Here is a 17317-nt window from a genome sequence, read left to right on the forward strand (position 1 = left end):
TAAACCCGATTACTAGCATCAACAAACTCACTTCAAGAGTTTTAAATGGGTTTCTCTACAAATCAAGTTCAAACCCTAACTTTGAATATCAAATCAAACAATGAAATTCGGAGTTAGAACTTACCACAACAACCAAAATGTAGCTAGGAACGAGGTGGACAACTTTAAAACCCGAGCTTTTGATCAATTCGAACTCCTTCTTCACCAAAACCCCAAATCTCTCTCTAGAAATCTCCCTCTCTCTCTAAGATACTTGAGAGTGTTTGTGGATGTGAAATATGATCCAAAAGTGGATCCAACCCAGCTGATAAGGCCTGAGATCCGGCCTCAAGTGAAAAGACCAAATTGCCCTTCATTAAACTCAACATTAGAAAAGGCTGAATTCTGTCGCTGGCAAGGTGCGCGACGCGCACCCATAACTGTGTGCGGCGCGTACAACAGTCTGGGCAGATTCTGACCTTCGTTTAATTACACTTCCGTACAATAAATATTAGGGTCTTACATAACAACAACAAACAACAAGTAAGTAAACAACAAACAAGGAACAAGCAATTTGATGATGATGGTGGTGGTTTTCAAAGAAGAAAATAAGAGAAAATGGAGTCTTGTTACTTACAAGTTTGAGAGAAAAAGTTAGTAAAAGAAGTTGCAAGTAAGTTGTGTGTGTGGAATGAAAGGATACAAGTGAATAAGTAACAAAAAAAAAAAAAAAAAAACTTGAACTCCCTTTTACCCAAGGTGGCCGACGGTTTGAGAGAGCCAAAAGGGGAAGGTCACATGCTAATTTTCATGGATGGGGGAAAGGTGTGAGCTCAAAATGGTATTAAAGTTAAATGGTATGGGAAAGAGGTGTAAGTATACATGTAACTAGTCTCCTCATATCACTAACTAATCTTATTTATCATTAATGAAATACTTGCATAAAAATGGGCTAATTAGTCCATTAAGAAAGTAGGGTGGGCTTCCAAGTCCATGTCCATTAATAAAAGCCTAAGTATGTCACAAATTAAATAAATAAGCCCAAGTAATTAACTACTAACATTAGTTAATTAAAAATGATTAATAATAATTAATCATGAATGTAAATAATATTCAAAATATTATTCGTGAAAAGTACGCGTGTCACAAAGACAAGTCGGGACATGTAAAGTCAATTACGATAACAAGTAAATGTATAAAAATACATTTAATAAAGCGCAAGTATTAATAGCAAATATTAATAATAATAAGTTGGAAAATCCAGGGTCGTTACATTATTAATCTTAGTATTATTATTAAGTTGCATTATTATTTATTACATAAAATATTACGACGAAGTTATGAGCGGGTTATTTTCAAAACAAGTTTTGAGCGGGATAGAGCTAAGGAGAATATGGGTTATAGATATGGAAGATATGGGTATTGTTCGGGGGTATTGTTCGTGAGGTCAACCTAGCGTTTATCATTTCCGTTGCGTCTACATACTTTCATTCAATATTGAATCACAATATTGATACGTGAGCATTCATATCTTATCTTTTATATATTAATAGTGTATCCATGTCTAGTGCTCGAGTATATATGCTTGTATGCTTTAATTTTGTCGTTAGATGGTTTATGATGAATCACGAATTTGATACATATGCTACTGATATAAAGTATATGATATGCATGTCATTGGAAAGCTATCGAAAAATTAATAACTTTTCATTTAGAAATCGCGTGATTTCGATGAACAGATTAAAAGATATGGTCAACTGAATTATGTTTGACGTTAATTGAAATTGTGTTTGAAACTGTAAATTAATATTTAAACAACTTGTCTATGAGATTGATAAATTGGATTTTTAGATATTACTAATCGAGTAAATGAATTACTACATAAGGCATGTCTCGTTTTATTGAACAATTGTCAAAGTTGACTGTCTTATCATGTTTTAAAGCTTTATAAACACTATAATCTGATTTTACAAGTATTGGAAAATTATGTGAAATAATAAAAACATGTTCGATTGCCATGATAATTCAAATATAATATAACTCCTGAAATAAGTAATATTTTGAGTTTCATTTGAAGGTTTCCTCGCTCGGTTATTTTGCATTCTATGTTTCGATCACATTTCGGTGAATGACCTTATGTGCTGCTAAGGTGAGTTTCATTTGCTCCCTTTTTAATTGCCTTTGAAATCTATATTTTTGGGCTGAGAATACATGCACTTTATTTTAAACGCAATGGATACAAGTACATACTAAATTCTACACCGAGTTTGAACCGAAAATCCCTTAGCTTTGGTAACTAGTAACTGCCGGTTATAAGAACTAGTGGGTGCGAGTGGTTATATATGGATCCATAGGGCTTGACATCCCCGTCTGTTCTAGGTATAGAAACCCTAGCCTGAACTATAAAACAGATGTATACTATTTGGGTTTAATACACGTTGGATTGCGTGTATTGTACATGTTGGTTGCATGTATGTTAAAACAGAGGTACTTATTATAACGTTAAAGTTTAGTTACCAGGGTGCTCAATTTCGTAGAATATTTTGATAAACGTTTCTGGATGAAACAACTGAAATCTTGTGATCCACCTTTACATACAGATTATGCGCAACATTAAAACTATGAAATCACCAACCTTTGTGTTGACACTTTTAAGCATGTTTATTCTCAGGTTCCTAGAAGTCTTCCGCTGTTTGCTTATATGTGATACAAACTATGTGCATGGAGTCATACATGCTTTATTCGAGAAAACGTTGCATTCACAAAATCATCACCATGTATTTTATTTTGACTGCATTATCAACGGATGTAGTATTGTAAACTATTAATTACGGTGATTGTCTATATGTAGAAATCATCAAACGTCAAAAACCTTGAAATTTGATATTCAATTATGGTGTGCCTTTTCAAAAAAATGCAATATTTACAAAACGTATTATGTAGAGGTCAGTACCTCACTGTGAAATCGATGAATGATGTATTCGTCCAAATGGATTAGGACGGGTCATCACACCCCCATTAACCCCAACTTTAGGGTATCGATTGTTTTACAAATTCTAAGGCCAAGAGGGTCGTTTTTGGAGGTTTTTGAGCCACTCTTAACCAATTTTGAAGATCATAACAACAAGGTTGAAAATTGGATCAATCATTAATCATTGGTACCCTAGTTCTTCATTATTTAAGTGAATTTATGATAAATACTATTTGTTCCAATTGTTTAATTGTTCTTTCTTTTGCCATGCTAGGCTAAACTTTTATTGTGTTCACTTTGATGTAAGATTTATGAATTGGGATTGTTCTATCTTGTGATTTATTAAGATTTATGTTAAATTAATTGTGCTTTCTTGAAAGAACCATTGTTGTGTTCATCTATATATATCGTTTATTTAATTATACAGGTTATTGAATTTGATTTATGTGAGTTTATCAATATTCATATGCTTGTACTTCATCTTTTAGATCTAGACAATTGTATGTGAGTGCAATTGAGAATTAAATTGATTTTGTGATAACACAATCGTGTAGGCTTTTTCGAGTGATCCCTTTAGCCTAGGTTTTACGTGAGTTTAACCAAGAGAAAGTCTATATTAATTTTACCTGGTAATTTGGACCTCTGAATGATAATTTATGTGAATAAATTGAATTCATTATGCCTTTGGTTCATTGATTTCGTAAATGCCTTTATGTAATTATGCCTTTGGACCTCCTAGAAGCTTGTTTGCCAAACACACCCCAATGTGATATGTAGCAATGTAAGTTCGATAATGCGCAATTCACTTGGTACCAGATTTCGCGCTCGGGGGGTTTTGATTACCGAGAATTTATCTTTTATGGGAGAGTCAATGTGCTCATTCATAGGAGAGTTTTCTCGCTAAAAAAAATGCATGTAGCTAGTTTTAGTCACATCTGGTATTAGCTTTCAAAGAGGTCCATTTTAACCAAACTTGGCACGACTAATTCGCGGGTTCTTTGAAATTTAGCAAATCTTAACGTGACTTTTTTCTGGTTTGGCTATATTGAGTTTACAATTTCCATCATAACACATCAATATTTCTTTTTTATCCAATAGAATTGGTTAGTGCTACTTTGCAGTGTGTTATTTCTTTATTTAAATAGCTAGAAGTTAGAAGTGTTGTTTTGAAATGTAGTAGAAAGTCACGGTGAACAGCAATGCCACATATTACAAAATTTTCGTTGGACGTTTCTAAATAAAACTGAACACTATTATTATTTTCTGTTCCATATTCAACAATCAAATAAACATAGTATCCCCCAACTTATACTATCACACACAATAACCACAGTATAGTCTTTTTGTTGCACAAATTAGACCAAAAAAAAAAAAAAAAGGCATTTTTTAACATGACTTATATATATACTCTATAAATTACTGTAGATTACAAGGTATTTGAGATTTTGATTTTAAAACAAAAGATAAACAATTAGAGTATCTGCTACTTTCAAACAAAACATTAACTACGTACTAGAGTGTTTGGTAAAATTTGTCTACATTTTGTTAGAGAAAAAAATATGCTTTGAAAAATTATAAGTTTGAGACATACGAATATTTTTATAAAATTCTCTTTTGAACGCACAAGTCATGTTAAAACGTAATTTCAGATACTGTTTAACAAGTTAAGATGCATTATTACCATTACCATTACCAATATAACTAATAGACAAAATTTGTCTTATTTGTTATGAATAGTACCATTCAATTTTTCACTTTTCACAAACTTAACCTCCTAACTTCCATTAAAATACAAATCGAACCCCCACTTTATACCTACATTCTAACTTATTATTTATTTCATGACTAACACCAAAAATACTGAATAATAACACACATCACGCTTTACCGACTTGTACACTGCGCTCAAACAGTAGGACCCACATTCTAACTTGTCTTATTTGTCTTATTTGTCTTATGAATAGTACCATTCAATTTTTCACTTTTCACAAACTTAACCTCCTAACTTCCATTAAAATACAAATCGAACCCCCACTTTATACCTACATTCTAACTTATTATTTATTTCATGACTAACACCAAAAATACTGAATAATAACACACATCACGCTTTACCGACTTGTACACTGCGCTCAAACAGTAGGACCCACATAGGCCACTACTGCGCTACATTTTTTTTTTTGTCTCCAACGATAAAAGAAACAACTTTCTTAAAAGGAACAACCCTTCAATGCTACCAAAAGATGTCAAAAAACATTCTTTTTTACAAAATAGATCAACTAACTTTAACGCTAAAAGATGTCGAAAAAAAATTCTTTTTTACAAAATAGATCAAGACTTTTCTTTTTTTAACTCGCATTTAAAACGGAGCCCCCTACGCAAAGCGAGAGGTCCACAACTAGTTACATGCATTTAGAAACCATTTATTTATTTTTGCAGGCTATATCTTGACATCTAGATATTATATGTGCAATTGACAAAGTGAACATGATCAGAATACTCATTTTACAATTTTTACACTCTTAACTTTCTTTTTTTTTTTTTGGTAAGCGAGGAAACCTTCCTATGAACGAGCACATTGGCTCCCTCATAGAATGTAAAATCTCGGGTAATCAAGCCCCCGAGCGCGAGATATGGTACCAGGTGAATTGCGCATTATGCGCACCCTCTAGTCACACTCCCTTTTTGAATAATTTGGCATAGCCAGGAATTGAACTCGGTTGGTATGCTTCATTGGACAACTCGGTGATCACTCAGGCAAGCCTGAAACTTTTATATGTACAATAATTTAATACTACTTTATAGTAACAAAATTTATTTGATAGCACAATCTTATATTTCCGAGCTTATAGCTCAGTGGTACCCGATGCCTTTGATCCCTGGGCCCACAGTGGGGGAAGCTTTGACCCAAGAGAGGCGCAAGTTCGATTCTCAGTCTGGGCGCCCCGCATGGAATTATTTCTCCCTCCGGGGGGAAATTTGTGAAGTGTTTTCGGGGGTCTAGCTAGCTGGGGTAAAAATCGCCTTGCCGTCACTGTGGGTACTGGGAGGAGGTACTTTGCCGGCACAGGTCCCTTTCGGGGTGGGATTGGTGGGTGCTACGGCACACAGGGTTAGCGTGTCCCTGCCAACTTACACGTTTTGACCCAAGTTATATCAACATTTATGTTTGTCAGCCACAAAATAACAGAGAAGTCAATGAAGCTGCGAATTAAGTTAATGAGACATCAAATTAAAAATGACCATTATACCCCCGGCACATATGAACATACCCCACCTTTTCCCGCACTACTCTTTTTATAAACCCATGCTGAAATGTACAATCGTTGACTGCACATAGTACACAAGCCGCACAGATTACTGACCACAACACTACAAAGAAGAAGCCAGAAAACAAAGTCAGTTAGACACTAAAGTCACTCCCTATCGTAACTAAACTACTCATCCTCTTAACCTTCTACATCAGCGCCACATCAACACCAATATTCTATAACTAACACATAACTAAACACTCTCTATCATGGCTAAAACAATAATCTTCTTAATATACAACGTACAAGCAATAAAGCATCAAGTCCAAACAATAAAAAGCCATTGGGATCCACAAATTCTATAACTAAACTTCAACATCCGTTAAATCCATGGTGAAAGCGGATAACTAAAGCGGGTAACTAGCTCGTGCCTATGGTTAGTTACGGGTAATGACAGGTAATGAGCGGGTAACTAACGGATAACTAACTATAGGGATAGGGAGTGGTCTAACCAATCAAATTGTCCATTATACCCCAAACCCACACCCACTCTTCCACTGTGTTCTACAATTCTACCCATGACTATATGCCAATGTACAAATTTTGCTGCATAAATTACACATGACCCATCATACTTTTCTCCACAGAAGCACGTACACCAGAAAACAGCATTTCAGTTGTACACAAATCTAAATTACCATTATACCCCTTCTTCATGTATCCGTCGCAAAACCTTTGTCTAACTGAAGCAGGTTTTCTCCATTAACCAACAAAACAATATATTTGGTGAACACATTGGCATATCATTAATTTATTAGAGATCTATATTGCTTATTCACTCAATCCATTCTACAAATAACGAATATGCACAACATAAATGTACCTATGCGTATTAATCGAGCCTATTTCTTTCTTTAGCGGATTTGAATTAAACTCAAGTGAAAAAGGGTGAAGATTGGAGGTGTTTTGATGTTTTAAGGACTTATGATCAATACTTAAAGATTATTCATCTTCATGTAATTAATCACCACGTCCCAAATATGAGGATCCACATGATCATATTCATGCTCCTTGAGAGCGTTTTACATTTGATGTAAAGATGGAGTGTATCACAAATGAAAGTGGCTAACCTCCAAAATGAGGTGATGACATCTCTATTTATAGTGCTCTGGAAGAAGTCAGTCTTTATGTTTATTGACATATGGGCTTAATTTGACAATAATGCGCATCTTTTATGCGCTCATATGTGTTGCGAATATGGATATGCGCAGACGCATATACAATCACGTATGAATATGGATGATGAATTCATAGATTAAAACATCATTTACATCTATATATAATAACTAGAAGTGTTCTAGCATTTTTTAAAACATACAAAATATTGTAAACGGATAAGGTTTTCGTGTTCGGTATATATGTAAAAGTGATTATTTCTATTGAAATTAAATATTAAGATTAAAATTTTATCCTCTAGATTACTATTAGAGCATTCTCATTCATGACACCCTTCTTCATATTAACACACTGTCACATCAGCGCCACATCACAATTTTCTCTTCATTTCTTTCTCATCACTAACCCATAACAATTCACTCCCAACTATCACACGCTTTCACAACCACTACAAAATAATTAATTTAATCATAGTATAACTCTAAAAGCAAAATGTACAAATGATTAAAACAATTACTTCACTGATGAATTATGCTTCATATTCACAAAATGGTTGACTAGAAAAGATTGACTAAACATTGACAATTCACTGTTAATGGTGTTAATATATTGGCAATAGATTGACAAGCACATTGGCTATCCATTGGAAATGTTCTTAGTGATATCATAATTAGAAATAAAATAAAATTATAAATATAAGTTAATAGTAGTAATCAATTATACACCTGCTCCGTACCCCACTATATACCCCTTAAAACATGATAAAATGGTTATGTGTATAAATAAGGTAGCAACTGCCCTTTTTTCTTTTCCGAGGAAAACGCCCACAATCTCAACTTCCCCTCCCCTCCCCTCCCCTACTCATCTTCTCAACCAATCTCAACGTTCAAACATTTTACACACACACACACACGAAAACATCCAACCATTAACAAACACAGGGCCAAAACGGGAAACAAACAATCTTTCTACTACAATTCTCTGCAACATTTCATGTAAGTATTTTCCCATACCATCAAGATTATTTATACTTTCACATTATCTTAATCTTTGTATTCCTTTTTTTTTTTCCCTTAAAAAATCGTACTCTGTTTTCATGTTTCTTCATTAAGATTCAACCCATTTTTACAGAAACATGTTATCAGATCATGATCATTACATTCTCTTCATATAGATTGTCAATATATCATTACACTATATACGTTAGTTTATTGCTTGCTATGTACTTTAATACTAATGCTTTGATAAAGCAATAATTTGTTTCATGGGTAGATTTATTAAGATTGATTAAAAAGGTTTAAACTTTATAATGGGTTGATGAAAATTTTATTCATTTCATCTTCCAAAAGTATGACAGATCTTAAAATCTTGATAAATATTCCAAGTGTTTGTTCATCCTTTCACCACCCTCTGTTTTCTACCCTGTAAAGTCTCCTTAAAAAAGTTAGTAGTATATTTTAGTAATTAATTATTCTTCAAGAGAAAGTAACTATCTGGCTGTTCTATGTATGTGGATCTTATAAATTTTTCATCATTTTATTATTATTCTTAAATATTTAGTTTTTTTATTCCCAGTAGATACAACATACAAGGTTACTTGAACATTAACCCAAACTTCTTTTATATATACTGTATTATTATTATTATTATTTTTACTTGAAAATTATTTTGTACGGAGTAATATTTAATAATATTCAAAAATGAATATAATTGTAATGAATACAAAAATACCATAAATTTATCTTAGGCACATATTTGTTTATTTTCAAGATATGAATATATAAATTGTTGTTTATTGTGAAATTATTTTAAAAATGGAATTAATTGATGTGTATGGTACTGCCTCATGTTCTCCTGCAAGTCTGCAACTAGGTTGTTTTATATTGTTAACACTAATTATAATAACTTATAACATGTAAAATAATATATTTGTAACAAAATATCACCCAAAATACCTTCGTCATAGTGTCACAACTGATTAAGATTTATGCGCGCCACTAGTTTTGTTTACTTGGTTATAATTAATTGAAATTATTTTATTACCTTAGAATAATATTTAGCTAACAAGATATTATGGTGTAAATGAATAAAAATTAACCCACTAGGCGTTTGTACTTGTAGGTTAAAAAACGTGACACAAACATTATTATAACGTGGCACAAATGAAAACCGAAACCATTCGAAGCACAAAGGTACACATATTTTCTTGTGAGCTAGACAAATATTTTGATCGATGAACGATATGTTACTGGTTTATAACGTTTCACAATTGTTAAATTTATAGGTTGCATGGCCAAAAATGAACATGAGAAAATGGTTAAGTTTAAAGAAAGAGGAGGGTTTTGATTCTGATTTTTCTATTAATGGTATGATTTAATTATAATCTAATTGCTTTTGTACTCTCAATTAATGAATTTTTCTTTTTAAAAATGTAATCGTTTAATTATCATTATTTTTTTAAACAAAATTGCTTTTAAATTAAATAGAAATACAAAATACTTTATTCAGATTACGAAAATGAGCTGTTTTTAGAATTAAGGATAAAAATAATATTATTTTATTAGTATTATTTACTCCGTAATATTTAATTATGTAGTTAATTAATTTTTTAAATGTATTGTTTGGTATGGTGGGGGATCAGTTGCATCTGAAAGAAGTGAGAGAAGAAAAAGTTGTTCTGATGATGGTCGAAACGTCGTCGTACCGGAGGAGTTATCAGGTACAGCTAAGTTTTAAGCTTATATGTGGCGGCGCTATAGTTGTTTATCATGGTCTATCAATTTTTTAGGCATTCGATGACAATAATTATAGCTGTACTTCTATTTGTTTTCAGAACTATCCAATCAAACAGTCTTTCTATTAATTGGAGTTTGAAAAGAATCAATAAGAAAGGAAAATTAAAAAAATTCGTTTTTTGTTTCTCCTTTTGGAAACATTTCATGTCTTCAAGCTAGAAAAATCAGTATTTTGTAAAATATATTAACTTGGATTTGGATTGTTCTCAGTACAGGCACATGCTTTAAGTTGTTGTTATTCAAGTTAACATGTTTTTATACTGTATTTGTTGATTTGATATATAATTTATAATATAAAGATACGGAATATATGTTGGATTTAACTTTTCCATATTTCCAACCCGAAAAGATGGAGTATAATTTTGTTTTTCCTAAATTATTATTTGCTTTATTAATTTGTAATTATAATTATTATTGTTGTTTTCTGATCATAGAAGAATGGTTGACAAATGACAATTATGGACGGCCAATACAAGAGAAAGTTGATCTTAGGTAAAAACAAATTGATATTTATATTTTTAACTCTAATCCTTAGAGTTTTCTTTTTAATGTAAATAAAGTGTTACACTATTTAATAACCGTTACTGTTAAGTCAACACATGTTTATGCACATTAACGTCAGTTTTTAAAACCGTCGTTAAAAATTCTTAATATATAAATCGAGAATACTCATGAATCGACAAAAGTAGTTATCGATGTTAAAAAATATTGTTATATTTATTTGAAACAAATTATAATAACAATGCGACTAATACATAAACAAATTTGTATTTTGTAATTGTAGTATGTTCGTTGGGACGTGGAATGTTGGAGGAAATTGCCCTCACAAGGGCTTGGATGTGAGAAATTGGCTTCAAACTTCATCCCCTGCTGATATTTATGTCATAGGGTATGTACTCTTATTTATAATTTGTAATAATTATTATAATAAATTAATAATAATTATAAATGTGCTGTTTTTTGTTTCATTTTACTAGTAGTTTTAAGAAAAGTAACATGGGCACAATAGAATATACTACTCCGTATTACTCCGTATCACTCTATTGCTGATTTACCATTTTACCCGTTTGCATTAAACAGGTTTCAAGAGATTGTACCACTAAACGCAGGCAATGTACTATGCCCTGAGAACAAATCCCCTGCTGCCAAGTGGCTATCATTAATTCATCAAGCCTTGAACCCTAGTGTTGACCAAAACCATCAACAGTCAACTCTAAAGCCAAGAGCAAGTTTTTCAGATCTTTTATCTCTTGAAAATGAACTTGGACAACAAGAATTTCAGAGATTATTTAACACAAGTGCTGGCGGAGTTGACGATCCCAATGCTAAGCGGAATCCTGGATTCCGCTTAGTTGAAAGTAAGCAAATGGTCGGGATCTTTCTTTGTGTATTCGTTAGCAAAGATTTGTGTCATTATGTTAGCGATTTGAAAGTTTCGTGTGTTGGTAGAGGCATCATGGGATATCTCGGAAATAAGGTAACATAAATGTTTAGTGTAATTGTACTTTTTTATGTAGTTTATAATTATTATAATTAATTAATTATATTGTACTAAACATTTTATTTATGTTTCTACTAGGGGTCCATTTCCATTAGTATGACATTACATCGGACTACATTTTGTTTCGTATGCACTCATTTGGCCTCCGGAGAGAAAGAAGGAGACGAGTTCAAGAGAAATTCAGACGTGATCGAAATCTTGAAGAAGACTAAATTTTCACGTTCGTTTAGAACCCTAGGAAAACCAGTCGCTCCGGACAATATTTTGGGTCACGAGTAAGATTTCTATCAGTTTGCTTATTTTAGGTATTTTTTACTTGATCGTTTGTACGTTTTCTAACCTTTACTATGTATTTTCTTTCATATGTGTAGAAAAATAATTTGGCTTGGGGATTTAAACTATCGTTTATCGTCGACCTCTGAAGATGTTGGTGAGTTATTGACGAGAAACGATTGGCAGGCGCTTTTAGAGAAAGACCAGTTGAAAATAGAGCAAAAAGCAGGGCGTATTTTCGAGGGTTGGGAGGAAGGCCGAATATGTTTCGCTCCTACGTATAAATACATCACGAACACGGATCAATATGTTGCACAAACTTGTACCCCAAAGGGAAAAAGACGAACTCCCGCATGGTAAGATCTCAATCTGCTTGTAAAGTTGTTTTACATAGATGTTTCAATAAGAAAATAGTAAAGATCTAGGGTTATATTAATTGCAAATTGATACTTAATTTGGTCAACTCTCATTTTTCTTCTTAGAATATTCAACTATTTATATTTATATTTATATTTATATTTATATTTATATTTATATTTATATTTATATTAATTAGCATGTGAAATCTAAACCACGAGCCTTAGTTTATTCAAGAAGAATTGTTTCTAAAATCCCCACTTGCTAAAAATCTATGTGTCATTTTGACTTTGAAAATATATGACACATTAATAGTTGACCTTCTTTTTCTTTGACTTTCTTGACACGTTGGACCCACTTTCAAAACAATAGAATTTTGAGTACCACATGACTTGTTGATTGATACACATTCAAAAGACTTAATGACTTTTACATGTGGATGATAGGTGTGATCGGATTCTATGGAAAGGTGAAGGACTAAAGCAAATATCGTACACAAGAGGTGAATCGAAATTCTCGGATCACAGACCCGTTAACTCTTTATTCTCGGTACAAGTAAATTTACCTTCGAACGAAAACTATACGAACAAATCCAAGGGACCAAACCCTATTAGGTCTTCCCTATTACCGGCTTGTGTAGCAAAAGTTCAAGCCGCGGAGTTGTTGCTATGCAAGACGAACAGTTGCATAGAGAGCACTCCTAGGTTCTTGGAAGTAGCGAAAAAGTTAATGAGTCACTAACTTTGAGACATGTGTTGTCATGGTCGACAACCAATGAATGTATGACATGTGGAAGAGATCTAGCAACGGCGTCCGCATTTTTATGTATGGTTCCTCTTTTTAAAAATTTGCGACATTGGAGCTTTGAATTGTACATAGTAACTCGGATATGGATATGGCCTAAGGGTGCTAGACGGTATCATATTCGCCCATCAACAAAGATGACACGGGCTAAACGTAGATGTTATGAATGAGAATCGACATGTTAATCTTTTTTAAGTTGTCGGGGTTTTGTGAAATGTTGATTATATTGTGAAAGTTATATATTTTCTTTTACTTTCTTTTATTTTTTATAGAAAGTAGAAAACAGTAGGGAAATGTTTATAGTCAAATGGCGTTCTTATTGAAGAACTCTTGGCACTTTTGTCAAATTTTGTAATAGTGTTTTATGACTTAACTTTAATGCATCATGTACATTTTTTTCATTGAATGTTTTCATAAACTCTGTGTTGGGTTTTTTATTTGGTTTCCAATTATGTGGTTAGCCCAAGCCCAACAAATTAAGCCCAATTGATTGTTTGACTTGGTCAACCATCAAGGGGCATCTTTAATTTGAAGTTGTGCAGCTGTATTCACAAAAGAGTGCAGAGAGATAGATCAAGAAATTGTGTGAAACCCCAATTCCCATCTACAGTGACAGCAGGCCAGAAAACCTTCGATCCCCGGAGATCCGACCGTTGAATCTTCTCAATTTTTGGGCTGTGTCTTCCTGACATCAGTGCCAACATTTTCAACCGTTGAATTCGTCTAATAAGGTCTGTAGGTCGTGATTTTGCTGCTGGAATAGAGAGCAGTTTATTGGGTGAATCTTTCATCTTTTGTCTTTAATTTCTTCATATACTTGTTGATTATTGTTGTTCAAGATTATGATGATGTTGTATACCTCCAGTTGATCTAGAGAAGGATTATTGTATTGCTCTCTTTGTTGATGATAGTGGAATTTAAGTGGCTTACGAGTCCCGTGGTTTTTACTCTCGATTTTGAGGGGTTTTCCACGTAAAAAGTCTCGTGTTTTAGTGTGTGCTTGATTATTGTTTAGCTACTGATTTGGAACAGATTTGGGGACTGATTTGGGTTGGTTTTGATATAGCTTGTTTGTTAGTTTCCTCACGGGTTCATACGGGTCGGGAAATGCTTGTCAAACGGGTTTGTTTCCGCTTTGTAGATTACCCGTTGTGATTATTTTCCCATCAAATTGGTATCTAGAGCTAGGTTATTTGATTTGACTTGTGTGAAAGATGGAAGCTAATACAAGTAAAATGATTAGTTTAAATGGTTCAAATTATCATGTTTGGAAAGGTAAAATGGAGGATCTTCTTTATGTGAAAGATTATTATTTGCCTGTTTTTACTGAGGATAAACCTAAGAGAAAAATCTGATGCTCAATGGAAAATTTTGCATAGACAAGTATGTGGGTATATTCGGCAGTGGGTTGATGATAATGTTGTGAATCATATTACTGGGGAGACTGATGCTAAAGCCTTATGGAAAAAGCTTGAGCAGTTATATGAACGAAAGACTGGGAATAACAAGTTGTTCTTAATTAAGCAGATGATGGCTTTGAAGTATCATGATGGGACTCCTATTACAGATCACCTAAATGCATATCAGGGTATTATAAATCAGCTTGCAGGTATGGGTATCAAGTTTGAGGATGAGATTCAAGGTCTCTGGTTACTTGGTACATTACCAGACTCTTGGGAGACTTTTAGGACATCTTTGTCCAACTCTGCACCGAATGGTACTATCACCATGGAATTGGCTAAGGGTAGTATATTGAATGAAGAGATGAGAAGAAAGTCACAAGGTTCCTCTTCACAGTCAGATATCTTGGTCACAGAAACGCGGGAGAGAAGTCATAGTAGAGGTCAGGGTAAAAGAGGCAATCATCGTAGCAGCTTACGCAAAGGTAAATTTGCTAAATGTTGAGTGTTATATGAAATGTCCCGTTCTTATTGATTAAAAACGTTCCATATTAATTGATTTCGTTGCGAGGTTTTGACCTCTATATGAGACGTTTTTCAAAGACTGCATTCATTTTTAAAACAAACCATAACCTTTATTTCATAAATAAAGGTTTAAAAAGCTTTACGTAGATTATCAAATAATGATAATCTAAAATACCCTGTTTACACACGACCATTACATAATGGTTTACAATACAAATATTTTACATCGAAATCAGTTTCTTGAATGCAGTTTTTACACAATATCATACAAACATGGACTCCAAATCTTGTCCTTATTTTAGTATGCAACAGCGGAAGCTCTTAATAATCACCTGAGAATAAACATGCTTAAAACGTCAACAAAAATGTTGGTGAGTTATAGGTTTAACCTATATATATCAAATCATAATAATAGACCACAAGATTTCATATTTCAATACACATCCCATACATAGAGATAAAAGTCATTCATATGGTGAACACCTGGTAACCGACATTAACAAGATGCATATATAAGAATATCCCCATCATTCCGGGACACCCTTCGGATATGATATAAATTTCGAAGTACTAAAGCATCCGGTACTTTGGATGGGGTTTGTTAGGCCCAATAGATCTATCTTTAGGATTCGCGTCAATTAGGGTGTCTGTTCCCTAATTCTTAGATTACCAGACTTAATAAAAAGGGGCATATTCGATTTCAATAATTCAACCATAGAATGTAGTTTCACGTACTTGTGTCTATTTTGTAAATCATTTACAAAACCTGCATGTATTCTCATCCCAAAAATATTAGATTTTAAAAGTGGGACTATAACTCACTTTCACAGATTTTTACTTCGTCGGGAAGTAAGACTTGGCCACTGGTTGATTCACGAACCTATAACAATATATACATATATATCAAAGTATGTTCAAAATATATTTACAACACTTTTAATATATTTTGATGTTTTAAGTTTATTAAGTCAGCTGTCCTCGTTAGTAACCTACAACTAGTTGTCCACAGTTAGATGTACAGAAATAAATCGATAAATATTATCTTGAATCAATCCACGACCCAGTGTATACGTATCTCAGTATTGATCACAACTCAAACTATATATATTTTGGAATCAACCTCAACCCTGTATAGCTAACTCCAACATTCACATATAGAGTGTCTATGGTTGTTCCGAAATATATATAGATGTGTCGACATGATAGGTCGAAACATTGTATACGTGTCTATGGTATCTCAAGATTACATAATATACAATACAAGTTGATTAAGTTATGGTTGGAATAGATTTGTTACCAATTTTCACGTAGCTAAAATGAGAAAAATTATCCAATCTTGTTTTACCCATAACTTCTTCATTTTAAATCCGTTTTGAGTGAATCAAATTGCTATGGTTTCATATTGAACTCTATTTTATGAATCTAAACAGAAAAAGTGTAGGTTTATAGTTGGAAAAATAAGTTACAAGTCGTTTTTGTAAAGGTAGTCATTTCAGTCGAAAGAACGACGTCTAGATGACCATTTTAGAAAACATACTTCCACTTTGAGTTTAACCATAATTTTTGGATATAGTTTCATGTTCATAATAAAAATCATTTTCTCAAAATAACAACTTTTAAATCAAAGTTTATCATAGTTTTTAATTTACTAACCCAAAACAGCCCGCGGTGTTACTACGACGGCGTAAATCCGGTTTTACGGTGTTTTTCGTGTTTCCAGGTTTTAAATCATTAAGTTAGCATATCATATAGATATAGAACATGTGTTTAGTTAATTTTAAAAGTCAAGTTAGAAGGATTAACTTTTGTTTGCGAACAAGTTTAGAATTAACTAAACTATGTTCTAGTGATTACGAGTTTAAACCTTCGAATAAGATAGCTTTATATGTATGAATCGAATGATGTTATGAACATCATTACTACCTTAAGTTCCTTGGATAAACCTACTGGAAAAGAGAAAAATGGATCTAGCTTCAACGGATCCTTGGATGGCTCGAAGTTCTTGAAGCAGAATCATGACACGAAAACAAGTTCAAGTAAGATCATCACTTGAAATAAGATTGTTATAGTTATAGAAATTGAACCAAAGTTTGAATATGATTATTACCTTGTATTAGAATGATAACCTACTGTAAGAAACAAAGATTTCTTGAGGTTGGATGATCACCTTACAAGATTGGAAGTGAGCTAGCAAACTTGAAAGTATTCTTGATTTTATGTAACTAGAACTTGTAGAATTTATGAAGAACACTTAGAACTTGAAGATAGAACTTGAGAGAGATCAA

The 17317-nt window shown here is 32.9% G+C and overlaps 1 protein-coding gene across 1 annotated transcript; it reads left to right on the top strand.

Moving 5' to 3' along the window:
• The first annotated feature begins 8275 nt into the window (after positions 1–8275).
• On the top strand, positions 8276–13383 carry LOC139896100 (type I inositol polyphosphate 5-phosphatase 8). Its single transcript, XM_071878684.1, has 10 exons — positions 8276–8372; positions 9499–9569; positions 9662–9743; positions 10019–10096; positions 10607–10664; positions 10957–11061; positions 11253–11649; positions 11752–11948; positions 12045–12302; positions 12750–13383. The coding sequence occupies exons 2-10, from the start codon at positions 9540–9542 to the stop codon at positions 13042–13044; spliced, it is 1500 nt and encodes a 499-aa protein (XP_071734785.1). The 5' UTR covers positions 8276–8372; positions 9499–9539; the 3' UTR covers positions 13045–13383.
• The last annotated feature ends 3934 nt before the right edge of the window (positions 13384–17317 follow it).

This window comes from Rutidosis leptorrhynchoides, chromosome 3 (assembly GCF_046630445.1).
Source record: "Rutidosis leptorrhynchoides isolate AG116_Rl617_1_P2 chromosome 3, CSIRO_AGI_Rlap_v1, whole genome shotgun sequence".
Classification (NCBI taxonomy): Eukaryota; Viridiplantae; Streptophyta; class Magnoliopsida; order Asterales; family Asteraceae; genus Rutidosis; species Rutidosis leptorrhynchoides.